At 44.9% G+C, this 14,774-nt stretch overlaps 1 protein-coding gene across 1 annotated transcript in view; it reads left to right on the top strand.

The window, feature by feature from the left end:
- LOC115102277 (nephronophthisis 4) overlaps nucleotides 1–14,774 on the top strand; it is a 219,305-nt gene that overhangs the window by 171,929 nt on the left and 32,602 nt on the right. The window contains exons 18-19 of the mRNA XM_029622064.2: nucleotides 7,677–7,814; nucleotides 11,890–12,113. Of these exons, the coding sequence (XP_029477924.2) occupies nucleotides 7,677–7,814; nucleotides 11,890–12,113 (362 nt within the window). The remainder of the gene's footprint in view (nucleotides 1–7,676; nucleotides 7,815–11,889; nucleotides 12,114–14,774) is intronic.

Below are 14,774 nucleotides of genomic sequence, written 5' to 3'. Positions count from 1 at the left end.
TTAAATCCAATTTTATTAATCACATGCGCAGAATACAAATGCTTACTTACGAGCCCCTAACCAACAATGCCGTAAGAATAAGAAATAAAAGTAACAAGTAATTAAAGAGTAGCAGTAAAATAACAATAGCGAGACTATACACAGGGGGGTACCGGTACAGAGTCAATGTGCGGGGGCACTGGTTTGTTGAGGTAATGTGTACATGTAGGTAGAGTTATTAAACTGACTATGCATAGATGATAACAACAGTAGCAGTGGTGTAAAGGAGGGGGGAGACAATGCAAATAGTCTGGGTAGCCATTTGATTAGATGTTCAAGAGTCTTATGGCTTGGGGTAGAAGCTGTTTTAGAAGCCTCTTGGACCTAGACTTGGCGCTCCAGTACCGCTTACCGTGCGGTAGCAGAGAGAATGGTCTATGACTAGGGTGGCTGGAGTCTTGGACAATTTTAGGGCCTTCCTCTGACACTGTCTGGTGTAGAGGTCCTGGATAGCAGGAAGCTTGGCCCCAGTGATGTACTGGGCCGTACGCACCACTCTCTGTAGTGCCTTGCGGTCAGAGGCCGAGCAGTTGCCATACCAGGCAGTGATGCAACTGTAGAACCTTTTGAAGATCTGAGGACCCAGGCTTTTCAGTCTCCTGGGGGGTCTCCTGCCCTCTTCACAACTGTCTTGCTGTGCTTGGACCATGTTTATTATTATTTGACCATGCTGGTCATCTATGAACATTTGAACATCTAGGCCATGTTCTGTTATCATTTCCACCCGGCACAGCTAGAAGAGGACTGGCCACCCCTCAGAGCCTGGTTCCTCTCTAGGTTTCTTCCTAGGTTCTGGCCTTTCTAGGGAGTTTTTCCAAGCTACCGTGCTTCTACACCTGCATTGCTTGCTGTTTGGAGTTTTAGGCTGGGTTTCTGTACACTTTGAGATATCAGCAGATCTAAGAAGGGCTTTATAAATAAATGTGATTTTATGTTAGTTTGTTGGTGAGGAACTTGGTGTCCAAGTTGCTCCACTACAGCCTGCTCCACTACAGCCCTGTCGATGAGAATGGGGGCGTGCTCGGTCCTCTTTTTTCTTTTTCCTGGAGTCCACAATCATCTCCTTTGTCTTGATCACATTGAGGGAGAGGTTGTTGTCCTGGTACCACAATGGCAGGTCTCTGACCTCCTCCCCATAGGCTGTCTCGTCATTGTCGGTGATCAGGCCTACCACTGTTGTGTCATCGGCAAACTTAATCATGTTGTTGGAGACATGCCTGGCCATGCAGTCATGAGTGAACAGGGAGTACCGAAGGGGACTGAGCACGCACCCCTGAGGGGCCCTGTGTTGAGGATCAGCGTGGCGGATGGGTTGTTACCTACCCTTACCACCTGGGGGCGGCACGTCAGGAAGTCCAGGATCTAGTTGCAGGGGGAGGTGTTTAATCCCAGGATCCTTGTTGATGAGCTTTCATGGCACTATGGTGTTGAACGCTGAGCTGTAGTCAATGAATAGCATTCTCACATAGGTGTTCCTTTTGGCCAGGTGGGAAGTGCAATAGAGATGGCATTATCTGTGGATCTGAGTCTAGGGTTTCTGGGATAATGGTGTTGTGAGCCATGACCAGCCTTTCAAAGCACTTCATGGCTACAGACGTGAGTGCTACGGGTCAGTAGTCATTTAGGCAGGTTGCCTTAGTGTTCTTGGGCACAGGGACTATGGTGGTCTGCTTAAAACATGTTGGTATTACAGACACAGGGAGAGGTTGAAAATGTCAGTGAAGACACTTGCCAGTTGGGCAGCACATGCTCGCAGTACACGTCCTGGTAATCCATCTGGGCCTACGGCCTTGTGAATGTTGACCTGTTTAAGGTCTTACTCACATCGACTGCGGAGAGCGTGATCACACACGTCTTCTGGAACAGCTGGTGCTCTCATGCATGTTTCAGTGTTATTTGCCTCGAAGCGAGCATAGAAGTAGTTTCGCTCGTCTGGTAGGCTCGTGTCACTGGGCAGCTCTCAGCTGTGCTTCTCTTTTGTAGTCTGTAATGGTTTGCGAACCCTGCCACATCCGACGAACGTCAGAGCCGGTGTAGTACGATTCGATCGAAGTCCTGTATTGATGCTTTGCCAGTTTGATGGTTTGGCTGAGGAAAAACGTGTTTTTTTTAATCAACTTCCGGGTTAGAGTCCCGCTCTTTGAAGGCTCAGCTTTAGCCTTTGCTCAGTGCGGATGTTGCCTGCAATCCATGGCTTCTGGTGTGGGTATGTACGTACGGTCACTGTGTGGATGACGTCATCGATGTACTTATTGATGAAGCCAATGACTGATGTGGTGTACTGCTCAATCCCATTTGAGGAATCCTGGAACATATTCCAGTCTGTCATAGGAAAACAGTCCTGTAGCTTAGCAAATGCCTCATCTGACCACTTTTTTTTATTGATTTAGTCACTGGTGTTGCCTGCTTTAATTTTTGTATGATCGGATTTTCCAAATGGAGGGCGAGGGAGAGCTTTGTATGCGTCTCTGTGTCTGAGTAAAGGTGGTCCAGAGTTTTTTTTTCTTCCTCTGGTTACATATTTAACATGCTGATAGAAGTTTTGTTAGACAAATTTAAGTTTCCCTGCATTAAAGTCCCCGACCATTAGGAACACCGCCTCTGGATGAGCGTTTTCCTGTTTGCTTATGGTGGATACAGCTCTTTCAGTGCGGTCTTAGTGCCAGCATCAGCCTGTGGTGGTATGTAGACAGCTGCGAAAAATACTAAATACTCTATTTAGATAGTGTGGTCTACAGCTTATCATGACATACTCTACCTCAGGTGAGCAAAACGTTGAGACTTCCTTAGATATCGTGCACCAGCTGTTGTGTACAAATATACCTAGTCCGTCACCCCTTGTCTTACTAGACAGTGCCTTGCAAAAGTATTCATCCCCCTTGGCATTTTTCCTATTTTGTTGCATTTCAACCTGTAATTTAAATCGATTTTTATTTGGCATTCATGTAATGGACTTAGACGAAATTGTTGTGAAAGTGAAATGGGGAAAAAAATTGTAATAAAAAAAATAAAATAAAAACGGTAAAGGGGTGCGTGCATATGTATTCACCCCCTTTGCTATGAAGCCCCTAAATAAGATCTGGTGCAACCAATTATCTTCAGAGGTCACATAATTAGTTAGATTGCACACAGTTGGACTTTATTTAAGTTTAACGTGATCTGTCACATGATCTCAGTATATATACACCTGTTCTGAAAGGCCCCAGAGTCTGCAACACCACTAAGCAAGGGGCACCACCAAGGAAGCGGCACAATGAAGACCAAGGAGCTCTGCAAACAAGTCAAGGACAAAGTTGTGGAGAAATACAGATCAGAGTATAAAACAATATCAGAATCTTTGAACATCCCATAGAGCACCATTAAATCTATTATTAAAAAATGGAACGAATATGGCACCAGAACAGACCTGCCAAGATAGGGCTGCCCAGAGAAGCAACAAAGAGGCCAAAGATAACCCTGAAGGAGCTGCAAAGCTCCACAGCGGAGATTGGAGTATCTATCCATAGGACCACTTTAAGCCGTACACTCCATAGAGCTGGGCTTTAGAGATGAGTGGCCAGAAAAAAAGCCATTGCTTAAAGAAAAAAATGAGGAAACATGTTTGGTGTTTGCCAAAAGGCATGTGTGAGACTCCCCAAACATGTGGAAGAAGGTACAGATGAGACTAAAATTGAGCTTGGAAAATGTTATGTATGGTGCAAACCCACCACCTCTCATCACCCCGAGCATGGTAGTGGCAGCATCATGCTGTGGGGATGTTTTTCATCGGAAGGGACTGGGAAACTGGTCAGAATTGAAGGAATGATGGATGGCGCTACATACCGGGAAACCTGTTTCAGTCTTCCAGACAATGACCCTAAGCATACTGCTAAAGTAACACTTGAGTGGTTTAAGGGGAAACATTTAAATGTCTTGGAATGGCCTAGTCAAATCCCAGACCTCAATCCAATTGAAAATTTGTAGTGCGACTTAAAGATTTCTGTACACCAGCAGAACCCATCCAACTTGAAGGAGCTGGAGCAGTTTTGCCTTGAAGAATGGGCAAAAATCCCAGTGGCTAGATGTGCCAAGCTTATAGCGACACCCCAAGAGACTTGCAGCTGTAATTGATACTAAAGGTGGCTCTACAAAGTATTGACTTAGGGGGCGTGAATAGTTATGCACACTCAAGCTCTGTTTTTTTGTCTTATTTCCTTATTGTTTGACAATAAAAAATATTTTGCGTCTTCAAAGTGGTAGGCATGTCGTGTAAATCAAATTATATAACCCCCCCCCCCAAAATATATTTTAATTTCAGGTTGTAAGGCAACAAAATAGGAAAAATGCCACGGGGGTTAACACTTTCGCAAGTCACTGTATTTTGACAATGTTATTGCAGTTTACTTTAATCTTCCGCGTTGGTCATCAATTTTATTTTCCAAAGATTGCACGTTTACTAGCAAAATGGAAGGAAGTGCGGGTTTATTTTATCGCCTACGAATTCTCCGAAGGCAGCCCGCCCTCTGGCCCCTTTTTCTCCGCCTTCTCTTCACTCAAATTTCGGGGATCTGGGCCTGTTCCTGGGGAAACAGTATATCATTCACGTCGGACTCGTTAAAAGAAAAAAAGGATTCTGCCAGTCCGTGGTGAGTAATCGCAGTTCTGATGCCCAGAAGTTATTTTCGGTCATAAGAGACGGTAACAGGAACATTATGTACAAAATAAGTTACAAACAACACAAAGAAACAAACCAAAAAAATACAATTGGTTAGGAATATGTAAAACATCAGCCTTGTTCTCCGGCGCCATGTCATAAAGTGTTCAATGACTAGTGTTCAATGACTAATGTTTACATACTGTTTTTCCCATTTGATATGTACTATACCAAACATTAGGAACACCTTCCTAATATTGAGTTGCACACCCCCGTGCCCCCTTTTGCCCTCAGAACAGCCTAAATTTGTCGGGGCATGGGCTCTACAAGGTGTCGAACGCGTGCCACAGGGTTGCTGGCCCACGTTGACTCCAATGCTTCCCACAGTTGTGTCAAGTTGGCTGGAGGTCCTTTGTGTGGTGGACCATTCTTGATACACACAGGAAACTGTTGAGCATGAAAAACCCAGCAGTGTTACAGTTTTTGACACAAACCAGTGCGCCTGGCCCCTACTACCATCCCCCTTCCAAAGGCACTTAAATCTTTTGTCTTGCCCATTCAACCTCTGAATGGTTTACATACAGAATCCATGTCTCAATTGTCTCAAGGCTTAAAAATCCTTTATTAACCCGTCTCCTCCCCTTCATCTACACCGATTTGAAGTGGATTTAACAAGTGACATCAATAAGGGATCATAGCTTTCACCTGGATTCACCTGGTCAGTCTGTCATTGAAAGAGTAGAGTGTTCTTAATGTGTTGCATACTCCGTGTTCATATGAAGTGGCTCAAACAATATGTAAACATTATTAAAGTGACAGGGGAATGAATACTTTCTGAACGCACTATATATAGGTATATATTATATACATACAGTACCAGTCAAAAGTTTGGACACCTACTCATTCAAGGGTTTTTCTTTATTTTTACTATTTTCTAAATTGTAGAATAGTAGTGAAGACATCAAAACTATGCAATAACACATATATATATATATATATGTATATCTGCTCTGTTGGATCTTGAAATAAGCATTTTGCTGCACCTGCGATAACATCTGCAAAATGTGTGTACGCGACCAATAACATTTGATTTGATTTTAATAGAATTGAGCCCTCTGGCACTCTCTTTACAATTAGTCTCATCTCAACAGACGGCTTATAGCAGTTGCCCAACACAAGACATGCCTGAGCCTCCTCCAGAACAGAACGTTCAGAAAGAAATGTATTTGTGTAGAACAGATATGATTGTCTGTCATGTAGAATAGGGAATCATGTTCACTCTATTCATTCTATTTCGATCTGTAACAAGTAGTTTTCACATCACTAAATACATCCCTGCATTCCATTTCACAGGGACGACCCAACACTGTTTGCACTGCAAGGATGATTTAAATTGTCGATGTCACCTGAAATTATTACAGTGGTCATAATTTGATGATAATCATGGTTATAGTTCATGAATAAGCATGATTAAACTGTTTGCCATCAGTTCACCACCCGGTCATTTGTTGTGACAGTCATTACTCATTTTATCATGTAGGCTAGCCTACGTCTCAGGCCCTAGTGAGGACTATTATCAATCAGAGGAGAATTGGCTAGCGGGAATGCACTGAAAGAATGTAACAAATGTTTCGTGGAATGGCCATCCGGATAGCATTTATTACCAAGACATTTACCCAATATGTCTTTACTATATAATATCTGTGTAATTATAACTCATACAAAATGTGACGTTTATATTTATAATTCGGTCGGATTCCATTGTGGCAGTGGCGACATAACCAGATGGATTTCGGAGGAATCACGGAGGAGAAGGCAGAGACACCTCGGCCATTAATCTGCGCAATTGCGTCTGTCGGTGTCTGTTTGCATGGCAACGCTATCTCTTCGTTACTCACTGGGCCTCCCTATTATCAGCTGTTGATGAAAGAGTTGGAGCTCTGAAGGATGCCGAGCCGCGGAGAGTGGTTTTAATTCCCACTAAAAACTCCACAAGCCCACGGAGATGTGTCGTACTGTGATAAAGCCGCTTAATTGCAATGCTCACACTTTATGAAGTACGCCACGGCCGCGGTGCATCATTTCCGAGCTCCACAGTAAAAAAGTGTCTGTAAAATTTAGACATTAGAAAAGTCACTTTCCCCAAAGTGGATGTTGCCAAACTCGAGTGAAATGCTTGAATTGTAGCAGAGAAAGACTGCATGCAACAATTTAATTAATTCTAACCTTTAGTTTTAATTAGAGCCTCAGTCATCTTCTGTAATTCTATCTGGAATCTGCCAGACAGCATAACCGCCAATAACAAAACAATCTCTCTTTGAGGCCAGTTTTGGGGGGGAAATGCGCTCTCTGATATTGGCAGCGAATAGAAGGTCCGGCGAACCCTGCTTGGCATTGGCACTCACACTACTCCTCACAGTGAGCAATTGCTTCTCCCACTCTCCCATTACCAGGTGTGAAGCTTTGCTCGACAGCCCGGGCGACTCGACTGCCACACACAACTGCTGTAGCTCGGCACTAAATTAATGAATGTCTGCTCTCCACCAGAGGAGACCTTGGAATCAATCAACGTTCACCGTTGAGCACAACTCACCCTTTATCCGCCATGAGTGGGAAGCGAACATGGATTCCACTAGTTACGCTCTCAAATTGGTGTCCGAGGAGGCAAAGTGTACTGAATGTAACCTGGAGGTAACCTGGAGGTAACCTGGCGGTAACCTGGAGGTAACCTGGCGTTGACAGATTGGATCAACACAACATAAAGCTATTGTATTTAGTGAATATATTTTCTAAATGAAATGAATGTTAGCTAATAACACAGAAACAGCCAATAACACAGTCCGACAACACGGACATCAAAAACACGAGGTAAATAAATAAGTGAAGTAACACATGTTATATCAAAGTCCAGATCCCGTATCCCAAAATATGGCCCTTTTGAGAAATTGTTCAAATAAAGAGAACTGTCTACTCTTTCAAAATGGCGTCCTTTGGTTTTCTCTAGGATGTCCTGTAGACCAGAACAAACCCAACAAGCCCCAGTGTCTTCCTCCGTCACGCTCCCACATCATCTCACCGCCGGATGCCACAAGTGGCTTCACCGGGGGCAGCTTGTCCTCCAAGAGCATCCAACGACTCAGCGGTAGGACCCCCACACCTTTGTTTGTGTATGTGAACTTGTGTTTTTATCTGTGTGTGCTGTTGGTTGATTTACAGGGCGGCGGTGGCGATGTTATTCATGACTGTCTGATCCAGATCCATTATACATTCTGCCCTTTCTCTTCAGCTCTGAGACACTCAATTTGCAGCCTAATTGAGCCTGCCCAAGCATATCTGGTGGCTGGTCACACAGTGTTCAGTGCCTCACACACACCACAACAGAGGTGTGAAGAAGAATAATAATAATAGTTGAAAATAATAATACATTTTTATAACACTTTTCATTACAGTGTTATTCCAAAGCTCTACAAAATTTCAAACAATGATAAGAAAAACCACAAAAAAACAATAAACATCAAACATTTAGAATCAAGGCAGGAAATAGCAGTAGTAAGGTAGGAACTAAAGTAACTTTGCAGATTAGGACTGTAAGAAATACAGGCTGTGTTTTAAGACCTGTTTTAAAAGTTCTGATTGATGGAGTGGCTCTCAGATGATCAGGGAGAGCATTCCGTAGGCGAGGGGCAAGGGAGCAGAAAGCTCGGACCCCCATAGTGCAGCGACGTGTCTGAGGCCTTGAAGCCGTGGTGAGTTGCTGAAGCAGAGCTTGTGAGGTGGCTCATAGAAATTAGGTAGGCGGGACTCAATCCATTAAATGAATGTCCAACAAAACCGAAATCCAGTCTACAAACACTGTATGAAAACAACTACACATACCTGATTCACACTAAAGGATTGACCTGACTCGTACTGTCCCGGCTTTTCTTTTCACATTGTTCTATGGTGGATGTGTAACCAGGCCAGTATAGTACAGCTTGGCTTGGCTCGGTTTGCCCTATAGTGTGAATCAGGCCATGGTGTGTGCTTACGATAAGAAATGCACTTTATTTTATAGATTAACGTTATTGCAAATGACTTCCCAACAGAATGACTGTAGTTCTGTTCAGTTAGTCGCTGAAGTACTACAGTTCCATTACTGTACCATTCTCTCCAAGCCTGTAGTGAATACCTACTACCCAGGGACTATCCAGCAAAGTGATTGGCAGATCGCTGACGCCATTCTGATAAGGAGAAATGCGAAGAAGTGCCGGGAGAGATGGAGATTGTGTGGGAAGTGGTAGAGAGACAGAGGTGGGAGAGGGATGGAGAGGTAACGATAACAATGGAGAGGCGTGTAGAGAGAGAAGGGGAGAGGGAAAGAGAGACCGAGAGGGAGAGATGGATAAGAGAGGGAGAAGCCAAGAGAGAGATAGAGGGAGAGATATCCCCCTGGTGAGTTATCAGTGAGTGGGAGCAGAGCCTCCACTATTCTAGAAGGGCTTTAGATGAGAAACAGTACTTGAGGCCCCCTTCCTTTGATCCTCCACTTACTTTATCTCTCTCTTTTATATTATTGGGCTGCTCCCCTCCTCCCCTTCCTTGGTTCCCAGATTATTTGTGGGCTGATATCAGTCAGATGTTTATCTTCCAATTTTTTTTATTTATTTTTTATTTCACCTTTATTTAACCAGGTAGGCTAGTTGAGAACAAGTTCTCATTTGCAACTGCGACCTGGCCAAGATAAAGCATAGCAGTGTGAACAGACAACACAGAGTTACACATGGAGTAAGCAATTAACAAGTCAATAACACAGTAGAAAAAAAAATGGGCAGTCTATATACAATGTGTGCAAAAGGCATGAGGTAGGCGAATAATACAATTTTGCAGATTAACACTGGGGTGATAAATGATCAGATGGTCATGTACAGGTAGAGATATTGGTGTGCAAAAGAGCAGAAAGGTAAATAAATAAATAAAATAAAAAACAGTATAAAAACAGTATGGGGATGAGGTAGGTGAAAATGGGTGGGCTATTTACCAATAGACTATGTACAGCTGCAGCGATCGGTTAGCTGCTCGGATAGCTGATGTTTGAAGTTGGTGAGGGAGATAAAAGTCTCCAACTTCAGCGATTTTTGCAGTTCATTCCAGTCACAGGCAGCAGAGTACTGGAACGAGAGGCGGCCAAATGAGGTGTTGGCTTTAGGGATGATCAGTGAGATACACCTGCTGGAGCGTGTGCTACGGATGGGTGTTGCCATCGTGACCAGTGAACTGAGATAAGGCGGAGCTTTACCTAGCATGGACTTGTAGATGACCTGGAGCCAGTGGGTCTGGCGACGAATATGTAGTGAGGGCCAGCCGACTAGAGCATACAAGTCGCAGTGGTGGGTGGTATAAGGTGCTTTGGTGACAAAACGGATGGCACTATGATAGACTGCATCCAGTTTGCTGAGTAGAGTGTTGGAAGCCATTTTGTAGATGACATCGCCGAAATCGAGGATCGGTAGGATAGTCAGTTTTACTAGGGTAAGCTTGGCGGCGTGAGTGAAGGAGGCTTTGTTGCGGAATAGAAAGCCGACTCTTGATTTGATTTTCGATTGGAGATGTTTGATGTGAGTCTGGAAGGAGAGTTTGCAGTCTAGCCAGACACCTAGGTACTTATAGATGTCCACATATTCAAGGTCGGAACCATCCAGGGTGGTGATGCTAGTCGGGCATGCGGGTGCAGGCAGCGATCGGTTGAAAAGCATGCATTTGGTTTTACTCGCGTTTAAGAGCAGTTGGAGGCCACGGAAGGAGTGCTGTATGGCATTGAAGCTCGTTTGGAGGTTAGATAGCACAGTGTCCAATGACGGGCCGAAAGTATATAGAATGGTGTCGTCTGCGTAGAGGTGGATCAGGGAATCGCCCGCAGCAAGAGCAACATCATTGATATATACAGAGAAAAGAGTCGGCCCGAGAATTGAACCCTGTGGCACCCCCATAGAGACTGCCAGAGGACCGGACAGCATGCCCTCCGATTTGACACACTGAACTCTGTCTGCAAAGTAATTGGTGAACCAGGCAAGGCAGTCATCCGAGAAACCGAGGCTATTGAGTCTGCCGATAAGAATATGGTGATTGACAGAGTCGAAAGCCTTGGCGAGGTCGATGAAGACGGCTGCACAGTACTGTCTTTTATCGATGGCGGTTATGATATCGTTTAGTACCTTGAGCGTGGCTGAGGTGCACCCGTGACCGGCTCGGAAACCAGATTGCACAGCGGAGAAGGTACGGTGGGATTCGAGATGGTCAGTGACCTGTTTGTTGACTTGGCTTTCGAAGACCTTAGATAGGCAGGGCAGGATGGATATAGGTCTATAGCAGTTTGGGTCCAGGGTGTCTCCCCTTTGAAGAGGGGGATGACTGCGGCAGCTTTCCAATCCTTGGGGATCTCAGACGATATGAAAGAGAGGTTGAACAGGCTGGTAATAGGGGTTGCGACAATGGCGGCAGATAGTTTCAGAAATAGAGGGTCCAGATTGTCAAGCCCAGCTGATTTGTACGGGTCTAGGTTTTGCAGCTCTTTCAGAACATCTGCTATCTGGATTTGGGTAAAGGAGAACCTGGAGAGGCTTGGGCGAGGAGCTGCGGGGGGGGCGGAGCTGTTGGCCGAGGTTGGAGTAGCCAGGCGGAAGGCATGGCCAGCCGTTGAGAAGTGCTTATTGAAGCTTTCGATAATCGTGGATTTATCGGTGGAGACCGTGTTACCTAGCCTCAGTGCGGTTCAGGGTGCTGTCTTAATGCATACTCAATCCCATCAGCATCATTACAGTAAGTGCTGTGTTGGCAACATCTGACAAAACAAATAAATACGGTATGTATGGCTCGTGGTTCTCATGGTCGTTACTAGGTCTCTTCTCTGTCTACGGCTGATGGCTACAAAGATACTTTTCATTACAACAGTGGTCACTATAACTCTGGAGAGCCACAGGGTGTGTACACTGATGTTTCAGCCTAGCACTAAAAAGCTGACGGACACCAAAAAATGTTGGTAGAGGTGCTGACTAACGGAGTAGTAAACTAAAGAATGCTCCCAACAAGTTAATGGGTCAATGCAGATCAAAACAATTGTTTGTTGATGTGTTCCAGTAAGGTTGTGATTGCATTGCGGTAAGGTTGTTAATATTGTGAGTGCGTTGCAGTAAGGCTGTTAATGTATTGCTGTAAGATTGCCTGTTGTGAATGTGTTGCAGTGCGTAACGCAGCGCGGGCCCAGAGGCTGGTGGAGCTGGACGGGGACCTGGTGCCGTTGCTCCAGAGCCATATGAAGGAGGGCGGTGGGACGCCCTGCACTAACACCCCCTGGTGGGGCGAGACCGACGACGTACGCCAGCGCAAACTCAATCGCATGGTGGCCGTGCGGCAGCACGAGGGGGGACAAGATGGCACCGGCAGCGAGGTCAAGACGAAGGTCACGGTAAAGTCAACAACATGGCCACCTGGCTCTCTACTAAGAAGCCCACTTGGCCTTCTCCCCTTCCCCCAAAGTCATTTTAAAGACATCAATGTACAGCAAAATCTTTAGACGTCACTGCAGAACACACGCCATACACATATGGCCACATGCAGCTGTGGGGGCTTACAGGGACACATTTCTTATAATATTCACATCAATGTAGCAAAAATTGGCCAACAACGTACCAATGCAACAGACAGATCAAACAGCCAGGTAGCCTATAGCCTACTATCTATGGTGCTGAAATGGGCAGCACTCTCCAAGGGGATGGTTAACTCAAAGCATTTTAGACGTCACTGTTTAACACTCGCCATACGCAAATGCCCATACTCAGCTGTAGGGTTGCACTTTTTGGGGAATATTCAGAGGTGGAAACGTTCTGTGGGAATTCATGGAAATATATGCAAATTAATATTAATACCACATTTTATTTGTCACATACACATGGTTAGCAGATGTTAATGCGAGTGTAGCGAAATGCTTGTGCTTCTAGTTCCGACAATGCAGTAATAACCAACAAGTAATCTAGCTAACAATTCCAAAACTACTACCTTATAGACACAAGTGTAAGGGGATAAAGAATATGTACATAAAGATATATGAATGAGTGATGGTACAGAGCGGCATAGGCAAGATACAGTAGATGGTATTGAGTGCAGTATATACATATGAGATGAGTATGTAAACAAAGTGGCATAGTTAAAGTGGCTAGTGATACATGTATTATATAAGGATGCAGTAGATGATATAGAGTACAGTATATACGTATACATATGAGATTAATAATGTAGGGTATGTAAACATTATATTAGGTACCATTGTTTAAAGTGGCTAGTGATATATTTTACATCAATTTCCATCAATTCCCATTATTAAAGTGGCTGGAGTTGAGTCAGTGTGTTGGCAGCAGCCACTCAATGTTAGTGGTGGCTATTTAACAGTCTGATGGCCTTGAGATAGAAGCTGTTTTTCAGTCTCTCGGTCCCAGCTTTGATGCACCTGTACTGACCTCGCCTTCTGGATGATAGCGGGGTGAACAGGCTCGGGTGGTTGTTGTCCTTGATGATCTTTATGGCCTTCCTGTGACATCGGATGGTGTAGGTGTCCTGGAGGGCAGGTAGTTTTCCCCCGGTGATGCGTTGTGCAGACCTCACTACCCTCTGGAGAGCCTTACGGTTGTGGGCGGAGTAGTTGCCGTACCAGGCCGTGATACAGCCTGACAGGATGCTCTCGATTGTGCATCTGTAGAAGTTTGTGAGTGTTTTTGGTGACAAGCCAAATTTCTGTTGCTGCGCCTTCTTCACCACGCTGTCTGTGTGGGTGGACCATTTCAGTTTGTCCATGATGTGTATGCCGAGGAACTGAATACTTTCCACCTTCTCCACTACTGTCCCGTCGATGTGGATAGGGGGCTGCTCCCTCTGCAGTTTCCTGAAGTCCACGATCATCTCCTTTCTTTTGTTGACATTGAGTGTGAGGTTATTTTCCTGACACCACACTCCGAGGGCCCTCACCTCCACCCTGTAGGACATCTCGTCGTTGTTGGTAATTAAGCCTACCACTGTAGTGTCGTCTGCAAACTTGATGATTGAGTTGGAGGCGTGCATGGCCATGCAGTCATGGGTGAACAGGGAGTACAGGAGAGGGCTGAGAACGCACCCTTGTGGGTGATGAGATATGTTGGCACGACTGCCATATTGTATCTCCATCCCAAAACCCTTGCTTGGAAGTGCACTTCGCCAGACTGCCAAGAACCTTGCCCTCATCCAGGCCAAGGTGGCGAGACACGGTAGTGATGACACCATAGGCCCTGTTGATCTCTGCACCAGACAGGATGCTCTTGCCAGCATATTTGAGGTCCAACATGTATGCTGCGGCGTGTATGGGCTTCAGGCAGAAGTCTTCGCGCTTTTTGATGCATTTCAGAACTGCAGTTTCCTCTGCTTGGAGCATCAGGGAAGTGGGCAGGGCAGTATGGATTTATTCTCTTACATCTGCAAGCAGAGTCTGAACATCAGACAGGATGGTATTGTCTCCCTCAATCCGTGCAATGGCTACTGCTATAGGTTTCAGGAGTTTCAGGCTGCTTACAACTCTCTCCCAAAATACATCATACAGGAGGATCCTCTTGATGGGGTTGTCCATATCATCAGACTGATATGGCCTCTAGGAGATTGTCACATGATGACAACACCACCCCAATGTGTGTTGCTGTGCAGCTTCAATGTGGTGCTCTTATTCTTCTCACTTTGCTTGGTGAGGTAGATTGCAGCTGTAATCTGATGACCGTTCACATACCTAACCATTTCCTTGGCTCTCTTGTAGAGTGTATCCATTGTTTTCAGTACCATGATGTCCTTGAGGAGAATATAACACAATAGATCTGGTTTAGATAATACAATGAAAAAAACCCATATGTTTTTCTTTTTATTGTTGTATCATCTTTAAAATTAACAAGATAAAACATACATTCAGGTAGGATGGTGTGGACAATTTCAGTGAAAAACATGAGGGCAACAGGACTTATGCAAAGTTTCAGAATGATAACTTCCAAAATGAGTGTGCTACATGACACTTATCATGAAGTCACCCAGGTGTCCCACACAAGTAGCCCAAATGTAC

Source organism: Oncorhynchus nerka, linkage group LG20 (assembly GCF_034236695.1).
Source record: "Oncorhynchus nerka isolate Pitt River linkage group LG20, Oner_Uvic_2.0, whole genome shotgun sequence".
Classification (NCBI taxonomy): domain Eukaryota; kingdom Metazoa; phylum Chordata; class Actinopteri; order Salmoniformes; family Salmonidae; genus Oncorhynchus; species Oncorhynchus nerka.
The sequence above is the reverse complement of the archived record's forward strand: the minus strand, read 5'-3'. Positions and strand labels throughout refer to the sequence as shown.